The 11,394-nt window shown below is 31.6% G+C and overlaps 1 protein-coding gene across 1 annotated transcript; it reads left to right on the plus strand.

Annotated features, from left to right (window-relative positions):
* Nucleotides 6,723-7,938, plus strand: LOC107637711 (transcription factor bHLH146-like). Its single transcript, XM_016341072.2, has one exon. The coding sequence runs from the start codon at nt 7,162-7,164 to the stop codon at nt 7,714-7,716; it is 555 nt and encodes a 184-aa protein (XP_016196558.1). The 5' UTR covers nt 6,723-7,161; the 3' UTR covers nt 7,717-7,938.

The raw sequence follows: 11,394 nt of genomic DNA on the forward strand, positions 1-11,394 counted from the left end.
TATTAACTAACAGCGTACATCATATTTGATATATCTAATTGAACGTTGATAAAATATATTTATGAAAATTTATCAATTTAATCCATTTTTCTTATTACATAAATCCTAATTCTAATATACTCTAAAAACTAAGTTGATAATTTTTCATAAATATATTTGATCAGCGTCTAATTAGACATGTCAGATATCATGTATGGCTACCAGTTAACATTTCACATCATCAATTATTAACGAAAATAATTAAAGAAGTGGCAAATAGATAAATATAATTAATTTATAATCTTTAAAAACCAATTTAGTTGACAAAATCTTTAATGACGAATTAAAAAAATAATTCATCTTTTAAGTACTAATTTAACTATTAACTTTTTTTTGTCTCCTCTTCATATTCATTGTGTTTTCTCTCTCAACATTTATCTTCTTATTCTTAACATATTTACTTTTTTATATTTTGTATTTATATAGAATTTATGCTTTTTTTAATTCAGTATTTTGTTACTTAGATTATCTTTTTTACAGTTCAGCTATACATCCAAGTATTTTTGGCAACAAAGTCCAACCAAGTTGGTTCAAATTCAATAAAAACCACTTTCATCACACCAGCGTGTAGACACGCGCGTTTCAATAATGTAAAACATATCCATCTTCGTCTTCGTCTCCTCCTCCTCCTCCTCCTCCTCTTTCTTCTTCTTCACTTTCACTATCGTCATCACCAACAACACCAACATTTTACTAACTTCTTTATTGGTTCTAATTTTTCTGGTGTCATCATTAAATAATTTCAGTTCATTTTTTAGTTTATTTTGGTTTATTTGTGAATTAATTGAGTTTTACTTCATGCTGCTGATAAGTATTGACTAAATTTTTTATTCCTTAAGTAATATCGGTTTATTTCTTAGTTTAATTGAGATTCATTTGAATCCATAAATAAATTGTATGTATTTTTGTTGATGATTGAGTCTTTTTTGACTACTTGTTCAAAACTGAATTAATTTCGGTTCATTTGTGTATTAATTGAGGTTTACCTGATGCTGCTGATAAGTATTGACCAAATTTTTTATTCCTTACGTAATTTTGGTTCATTTGGATCCAGAAATGACTTCGATGTGTTTGTGTTAATTGAGGTTCACTTGATGCTGCTGATAAGTGTTGACCAAATTTTTTAGCAAAGAAGAATGAAATTATTCAATATCACTTTATTCATTTGTATTAGATTCCTCTCTATTCCATTCAATTAGTTCATATTTGAACAAGCAGTAAAAAAACTCAATCATCAATAAAAACACATCAAATTCATTTTTGGATCAAAATGAACCTCAATTAAACTAAGAAATTAATCGAAATTACTTAAAGAATAAAAAATTTGGTCAATACTTATCAGCAGTATCAAGTGAACCTCAATTAGCACACAAATGAATCGAAATTAGTTCAAATTTTAACAAACAGTAAAAAAGACTCATTATTAACAAAAAGACATCGAATTCATTTTTGGATCCAAATGAACCTCAATTAAACTAAGAAATGAACCAAAATTATTTAAAAAATAAAAAAATTAGTCAATACTTATCAGCAGCATCAGGTGAACCTCAATGAAGACACAAATGAACCGAAATGAATTAAGAAATGAACCGAAATTATTTAATGATGGCTGTAGAGATAATCAGAATTAATAAAGATATTTGCAAAATATTGGTGTTATTGGTGATGACGATAACGAAAAAAAAAGAAGAAGACACAACATTGGAGAAAAAAAGAAAAATAAGGAGAAGAACCTGCGTGTGCGAATTTGGAAGAAGAAAGAGGTGTAGGAGAAGAAGAAGAAGGGAAGAAGAAGAACCTGCGTGCGCGAATTTAGAAAAGAGGTGCGCGATTTGAAAATTTGTTATAATCACTTATTGGTTAGACTTGGTTAAGTATTTTGCTTGGATGTAGAGCTTTATTATTTTTTTTATTAGTTCAATATTGATGGTAATTAATTATAGTAGGAGTATATAACATAAGGTTAACCATAAAATATTTTTTTTTGTTTTCATTCATTTGAAATTTTCAAAATGAGAACCAATTTTTTTTTCCTCTCTCAACTTTCACTCTTCCTCTCTCTTCTGGTTCATCAAACCATTAACATCATAATTTGAATAACTTAGGATATGAGATTTTTTTCATGGTGCGGTGAGCGTGGAGAGTAACCAAGTTGTGAATCGAATTAAAAAGTTGTGAATTGACAATAGTTGTCAATGACGCATTTTCTTTCTTTTCCTTATTTTTCTTTCTACATCTTCTTTTTCTCTTTTTTACTTCTTCCTTCAAATTCATCCAATAGAATTTTATGAGAGGCTATTTTGCAAGATTCTTTCTTGGTGAATATAACTGTTCTGATCGAGTTAGAAAGAAGAAGAAGGCCTGAACCCTTATTACTCTGTGATTCATTAATTTCTCAAAATGGCAGACATGGTAAATAGATTCTTGAGTGGTGGTTTTAACAACCAAAGCAATGCCAATCTCCTCCATCAACTCACGAATCTTCAATCTCAAATTTCAAAGAGCAACACAAGTCCGATTTAAGATTAATCAAACCCTTATTTTCTCCACCCTAAAGAAAACTTAGGTAGTAGAGGTCGTGGAGTTACAATGACATGCTCTCATTGTAACAAACAAGGCCACACAGAAGATGTGTGCTATAAGAAGCATGAGTACTCCTCCTATTTCTAACAACAACAGCAACATAACACCATAATTAATTACGTGATCACTGAGTAGCATGATGATATACTCAATGACAAATAATCTCAGCTCAATTGTCTCTAATAGAACACTCAAACATCAAAATCTAAGTTCACTCCTGAACAAAGATTTGCCTTGTTAGAGTTGATCAAAGACAAAAGTGTATAGCAACAACCTCATAATGCAAACCAAAATTTGACTAATTCCATTTAGACCTCCATTTCAGGTAAAACTATTGCATTACATTTTAATGGAAGAATTATGAGCATTATCACTCCAAAATATACACTATGGGTCATTGACTCCGATACAAAAGATCATGTGACTTTCGATTTAAAAGATTTTGCAAGCTTTCAAAATATTGCTCCAATAAATATGATATTGCCAAATGGGACCAAAACTGTCAGCACTATCATTAGCATAATCACATTCTCTAAAAACTTTTTTCTAAAAAATGTTTTGTACATTTTCTCTTTTGATTTCAAACCATCTCTGCGTCAAAATTAATCTCAAACTTACATTGCCAACTGTTAGTCGATGATAAGTGTTGTGAGATATAAAATTGATCCACATCAAAAATGATTGGCAAATGCTAACTATAGAGAAGGGTTATATATAATGAGTAGAGAACCAAAATTCTTTCACTTTCTCCTTCCTCAAACAAAGCAAGTTTCATTGGCAACAACTATGATTACTACTTATCCGACAACAGTTTCACATACTGAACACAACAATATTTGGTATTTTATTTTAAAAATTTTATATATTTCTGATATAAAATTTTTTATTTCTATTATTAAAAAAATATTTTTAAAGACTTGGTTAAAACTTAATTACAGAACATTTTTATGTCATAAATTATTGGCAAGGAGGGTGTCGTTTAGTGACTATTTCATTATGAATAATGAGTATTCAGGTAGCTGGTTATAACTCTTAGTTACAAATCCAACTTGCAAAATGATTAGTTACCACTTTTCGTCTAAATATTATCCTAGAAAAAAAAAACAAAAGAGAGGACAGTCTGCTTAGGTTGTTTTATCGCAATTGCATCACATCAAATAATATGTTTTATTCACAATTCTAATTTAAAACCATTATTACACCATAACTGTGAGGATGAGGGAAGCTTGTACTTTATACTTAATAATCTGAATCTTGAGACTCTTGTGCACATGCATACATGTCCCACAAATTTCCAAAGGGGTGGTTGCCATTAAATTTTGCCTCAGACTTTGAAACCATCCATCTCCTGAATCCTTTGAAAGCTAAAGGACTCTCTGCTAACTTCCTAATTTTCTTCTTTTATCATATGCTTCATTGCTTCTTTATTATTTCATTTTCCACTTTGGACTATTTGGAATAAATAATAATTCGGAATCTGGTTAAATGCAAATAATATATTCTTCTTTAACCAAGTGTTGATGAGAGCTTTATTTTTGTCTAGAATATAAAAAACTTGAAATTTTGCGTCAAATAATCGGCAATGCTAATATGCTTCGAATAATGTAAGATTGCAACGATCTACAGAGTGCAACACTTCTTGAATTCTAAAATTTTAAATATTATATTTTAAATTTTAAACTCTAATTTTAAATTATTAACATAAAATAAAACAAATAAAAAATTAAAATTTATTTAATTAACAAAGAATAATATATTATTTTTTAATTAATAAAATATATTTAAGAGTAAAATATCATTTTTTTCCCTAACGTTTGGGATAAGTTTTATTTATATTCCTAACGTTTAAATCATTTTATTTGTATCCATAACGTTTGTAAAAGTGAATCAATGTTATCCTGCCGTCAATTACACATAATGAGCTTTAGTTGGAATTCTGAAAATCTCTTCTTAAAGTTAGAATACAAATATATGAAACAGAATCGATAATCCATTTTAGATAATAGCTCATCAAAAATTAAAACTAATCTCCACAATATTTACATAATTCACTTTTTTCAGGGACATAATTGAATGTGAACCAAGTGAGAATAATTGAAAAATACAATCTGATCTGTTAGTATAACACTAAATCACTTTTATAAAAATTAGAGATACAAATAAGGTGATTTAAACGTTAAAAACACAAATAAAACTTATTCCAAACCTCAGAATAAAAATAATATTTTACTCAATATTTAAAGATGAACCCAAATAGTTTAACCATAAAAAAATATAAAATCGTGTGGGGCTCTAGTACGTACAAGAGAAGAAGCAATAATTATTATTATATATTAGCGAAATCACCAAACATGAATGTCAATGTATTTGATTAAGTTATCATTCAAAGTACCTGATGATAATGGAGCCTTTTTGCTTTCATATGTTAATTTTCTCAATGAAGACAAGATTTTGACTTTGCGGACACAATTCCAGGTTTATTATCATACATGTATCTGTAATCACCTCACTATAGCTAGAGTAGGGTCAGCTCCATTTGGATTATGCTTATTCTTCAAACATTAACTTTCTTATTACTTTGTACAATATTAAAGCCAAGTTAGCTGTCACACAATATCTTATCGAAACAAATATGTAGCACATTAAGTGTCCTAACAAAAATAGTATAATTATTATCTTTTTAATTAATTCTTATTGATTTCCATCAGTCTTTGAAAAATTTAAATAGCTTAATCCTTTCTTATCATAAATCCACATACATATTATTAGATGATTTTGACTTTTGAGGTCATTAAAACGAAGAATTGTATCAGAAAATAAAAAACCTTTTATCAAAATTTCATGACATGGACCCGGAGCTATCCATGATTGTATATTTGTATTGATGTCAGGGGGCATTGCCAATAAGTAGCAGGTAGATATAATTGACTTAAGTCTTGATAATTGTTCTATATTTATAATAAATATAGGAAACTAATATTTAATTAGTTAATATTAATTAAACTTTTATCATAAAATTATTTTTTAATTCTTATCTTTTTAGAAGACTTAGAATTTAGTATTTAAACTTTAGAATTTAAAATTTAGAATAAAAAATAATTTCAAATATTCACTGCAATGTATTTAATTTTTTAAATTTGTAGCTTGAATAAATGTTTAAAATGAGAGATTGGTTATGAAAATGTAAATAGAGGGATTAGAAGGGAAGAAAGAGAGGCGGATACATGTGAGGGCATTTATGGTGGGGTTTGGGTGTCCTTGTTTTGGAGCGCACATGGCTGGAGACTCCGTTCTGTTATGTGGGTAGTTGTGATAAGCATCAACCATGTGAACCCATGTGCCAATTAAATTATTAAAATTAATTATTATTATAAAATATATATTAAAAATAAATTAATTTATATATGTATTTATATATAATATATATTTATAAAATAAATTAATTAGTGATTAATTTTTAGTATTTATATATTATTTTTGACAAACTCATACACATTTTTATTTTTTAGGATTGTCCCATTTCTATAATTCTTCTCTTTTTATAACATGTTTAAGTGCTACCAATTACCTCATTTTTATTTGCTTAATTGTAATTGATGGATTAGAATGAAATATGTGAAAGAAAAAAAAAATTAAAGGATGATTATGTTAATTTACAAATAAAATTGAGAAGATTTATTCTTTTTATTTTTCATATGTTCAATATAAAGATAGAATGATTATTGTTAATATTTCTATTTATATTCTATCTGAATTGTTTTATCTAAGTCATACAAGAATATCATAAAAAAACTTCTACTCTTGAATAGGGGGAAAAAGTTTTATTATGCTTATATTAGAACGAGATTATTAGTCTCATTGTCTAAAAGAAGAAAATGGATAGTTTAGGTAGTAATCAACTAACATCTATTCTATTTTAATTAGACCTAGATAAAGTTGAAGTAATAAAATAATTGGACGGATTATTATGAATATTGTCGATCATGGCTAAATTGACATAAATTAAAAATATAAAAGTTTATTCTTTTCTTTTTTTTTTTTAAATGCAAATGTTTGTGCACTATGTGAGAGAGTCTCCCAAAAGAAAAGGAGTTGCTTTGAAAGGTGTGTGGTGAGCAATTTTTGTGAGTGTACGTGCATGTTTGGTTGGGGTTGTAATCATGATTCAATCTCCAATATTATGAGTGTGACCCCAATTATTTTGTGGGCTACACCTACACTAACATACCCTACTCCCTCCACCCATGTCAAAATCAAATTTTCATAATCACTTCCTCAAAACCCTATATACTTCCAACTTAGCTTACTTCCTTTGCTTCAACCTTATAACTTATAACCTCACTCATTTAATTTATTCTATTCACTCCCTAAATCATGCTTCATATTATTATTTAGTGTCTCTTCTCTTGTTTTCACTTTACTTAATTACCCTTTTATCCTACAACTTCTATAAATCACCAAAACCTCTTGTTCTTGTTCTTCTCCCTCTTCTTCATTTTTCCCTTCAAATACTTTTTTTTTGTCTTTGAATTTCTTGATATGGAGGGGCAAGCAGCTAAGCGGAGGCGCGTGTACTCGATTGAACCCAAGAAAGTGGTAGAAGAAGCAGTGTTTACAAGGAATTACATGAACTATTTGGTTCCGGCATTGATGAAGATCAAGGCGGGAAAAAGGAGTAGCCATTGTTGTGAGATTCAGAATGTTGTGAAGCATGAAGTGGACATGGCAATGGTGTTCTCGGCACAAGGTTTTGCCTGGAGTAATGCTCTAAAAGCCAACCTTCAAAGGTACCAAAATGAACATAGTAGTAGTAGTGGTGGTCCAATAATAACTAGTAATAACCCTAGTAATAGTAGTTCAAAGTCCATCAAGTATGTTAATAAGGACATAAAAGGAGAAGAATATGAAGATGGGTTTATCAATAATAATAATAATAATAATAATAATAATAGCAAATTGAGGTGCTTAAGAAGGTTGATACCCGGTGGAGAAGATATGTGCAATGAACAAATGGTTGAAGAATTAGAGAGCTATATAAGCTGTTTGAAAATGCAGGTCAATGTTCTTCAATACCTTGCAGACAAAAATTGTTGATTTTATTTAATTTATATATATCATCTTTTTGTTATATATTGTTTTCATGTTATATTGTTTTATATATTGTATTGTATTATTGCAATTTGAAATATGAGCCATATTGTAAATATATATTGTTTATTAAGGAATGTATTAGAAGGTAAAAGAAAAATTGGAGGATCGGAGAGTTTGGGGTTCTCCAAATTCTCCACTGCAATGAAGAGATTATTCTAGCTTGTACTTTATTTTTACTTTTGAGAAAAGTACTAATTATACATGATAAAAGTAACAACGTACTAATAACTACATGTTTATTCCTTTTTTTTTTTTTTCCTTTCCTCCAAAAGTGCGTGTAGTATATGAGAAGCAGGAATTAAAATGAAGTTGGGTTACTTTGAATGTTTAGTAATATATATCTTAGTGAAGGTTTTCAATAGCGTAGAGTAGGAGGTTTAAAATTAAGATTATTTTTTTTATGTTTTTAAATTTGAATACTAAAACAGATTCTGTAATTTTGTTATTGCTGTATCTGTGATACTGATTATGCAAGAAATAATTTATTTTTGTCTGATAACAAATAAAATAAAAACTAAACAAAAAAGAAAAGAAAACAGAATCATGTATTTTGGTTTAATCATTTTGTGCAATGTGGTCTATATTCAGTCTCTATCAAAACTATGATAGAATTTTCACTATCTTTATCAAAGATTACAAACACAAATTTTCTAGTAGGATTCTTCTTAATACTATTCAGGACGAACCAAGCTTCTAACCAAGATTGTTTCGATTAGGTTCACTCCCTAGACTTTTAACACTAAATGCTCACCTAACTTAAAAAGAAAAACCTCTTAGACTCATGATTACAAACAGAAATACATTAAAAGAGTTTTAATGTAACACCCTAATATTCAAATCCTTATGTTCGAGTCATAAGTCAATGATATTACGGTGGTACGGCTCTCAGGTGGATTTTTAATAAATAAATATAGGTAATTTCGAAAGGAGTATTACCGAGAAGCCTGAAAAGAGTAGAAATAAAATCGCAAAGACGTATCACTCACGTTTCGTCAACAAAAGATAAACCGTGAAGCCGAAAACGATATACGGACAAGGCGTAGAGGAGATTAAGAGATAGATAACAGATATATATATATATATATATATATAATATAATATAAGTAAATAGCCACTAGTCGCGACCCGCGAAGTTTAGGCTGGCTAGGGTACAGTATGAAAGTAGTTGACAACAGTATATCCTAATCTCTACCGAAGGAAACATGAGAGCCTCTATAGGCAAATTCAAAGAGTTCAATACATAATATAATCTTTCCAAAACAAAGGTGGAGAGATTCTAAGCAAAACACAAAGTAGAGAAAATAAAGATCTTTGCCGTCTCTCAGACGACCCACAACTCACTTCTGAGCACCTGGACCTGTATCTGAAAAACAAGAGATATATACGGAATGAGAATCCTGGGCCCATGGGTTCCCAGTACGGTAAAAGTGCTAAATAAATTCAATGTATTGCAATAAAAACTCACTAAGAATCCTAAACTTCTTCACCAATTATTCATCCTAGCTTCTCGCTAATCCATGAATAGGCAACTGTCATAAGGGAGTGCTAAATTTAATTCATGTTTCACATGTTTCCCAACTCGCTGACTCTTCCACGAATCAGACTCAGAATCATAAGCAAAACCATCACCAGTTGTTCTGCCTTAGCAATTCTATATCAATACATCATACCCTCGCCTGGAGCTAGTGAAACTACATCACTGTGTCTACCCAGGGAGCTCCAATTATCTCATTCAATAATCATCATCATCATGCAAACGCATCATCAATTCATCCCATCAAGAACAGCCCTCAACACCCACCGACACCAGCATGAGGGGCCTCTCAGTTGTACAAACACAAGCAATACAGGCAAGTAATACACAAATATGGTACAAGTAGAACAAGTAGCATATAGTCAGGTAACATGGCATATATGATGTAGAAATCCAAAACAAATGGCAAACCCAAACAATTCAAACATATGCAAATGATGAATGCCTGCCCTATGGCTAATGATATCATCTGTCGGTTATATAGCCAACCTGACATGTCCTGGTAGCTAACCATTGGACAGAAACACCCATTGCGGAGCAAGTAGGTTTGAGCTACAACCCCCTTGCTACTACCCGCTCAACCCAGAGCCAATGGAATAACCACTACTGCGGCTACTACCCAGGCAGGTGTTTAAAAGCTCAACCTGGAGCGAGTGGATTCACCACTACTGCTGCTACTACCCAGGCGTCACAATCTCTGACCTGGAGCAAGTGGGACGAACCACAACCCTTGCTACTACCCAGGATCTCAATACATACGTTCGTTCAGTTTAGAAGCAATCATCACTGTTATCAAATCTCAAACATTAACCTGGAGCAAGCGGGATGAACCACCACCCTTACTACTACTCAGGTATCACAAATACACCTTTATTCAAAACTCCATAATTAAACTCATTTATCATAAACATCCTTTTCCGTCTCATACCCGGAGCAAGTGGACAACGCCACTGCCTACTACCCGGGGTCACATATCATATTTCAGCATTTTTTCATTATTATCCATTTAACACATTCATTCATTAATCATATATACATTTATACTCAGCCATAAACAGTAATGGCTTTGCCGTAACCCGGCAATAACTCAGCTATTCGGCTCATGGTTCAATCAAGAACCGGCCATTTATCAATAAATATAGCCCTTCGGCTCATGGCATACACGGTACTTCCACCATCATCCTCCATATCTTATATAATCATCTTTGATCATCATTGATCGTAACCTTTCCCCTTGCTTCACTCGCAAGTTACCACATCTCCTAGCTCCTTTCTCATTGCTAGGCATATCATAATGATTTAATACATAAGGGGTGAGATCGGAGGCTTAGAAGTATGAGATTTGGCTTTAAAAACTTAAAAATCAACTTTGGCATGAAAACAGGGCCATGCGTACGCGCACTCCACGCGCACTCGTGGATGGCCACAAAACTCATCGACGCGCAAGCGTCATACGCGCGGACGCGCGGGTTGAAAAATAGCCAAACGACGCGCACACGTCAACCACGCGTACGCGCGGATACCTTTGTGCCCCCGACACAAAACTGGCACAACTCTCGGGAAAATGGCTGGACATTTAATGCAGCGCATCGACGCGCCCGCGCACACCACGCGAACGCGTGGATGGTGCTTTCTTGAAGAACGGCGTGTACGCGCCAAGTGCGCTTACGCGCAGAGGGTCATTCTGCTAAAAATCTTCTAAGTTAAAAGCTGCAGGATTTACAGATTCAACCCCCAATCTTCCGACGGACATAACTCTCTCATTTTAAATCGTTTTTCACCTGTTCTTCGAACGGTATGGACATCCCGGATCCAATTTCATTTCTAAATAAATTTGGCACAAAACAGAGATCCGTAGTCCAAGTTATGTCCCGTCAAAATATGCCCAAAAACCATATTTTTATGCAAAATCACAAGGTGCCATTTTCAAAACAAGCCATTTTCAACTATTTTCCAAATCAACCAAAACATGCCAATTTCAATCCTTTTTGAAATCAATCAAAATGTACCAAAATCAACATCAAGCCATCCTCAACTCACACATTGACACTTTACCAAAATTCCCAAAACCACATCCAACCATTTTA

Source organism: Arachis ipaensis, chromosome B04 (genome assembly GCF_000816755.2).
Source record: "Arachis ipaensis cultivar K30076 chromosome B04, Araip1.1, whole genome shotgun sequence".
Taxonomy (NCBI): Eukaryota; Viridiplantae; Streptophyta; class Magnoliopsida; order Fabales; family Fabaceae; genus Arachis; species Arachis ipaensis.

Coding starts and splice junctions, on each gene's coding strand:
- LOC107637711 (XM_016341072.2), top strand. CDS start 7,162: ATGGAGGGGCAAGCAGCTAAGCGGAGGCGCGTGTACTCGATTGAACCC.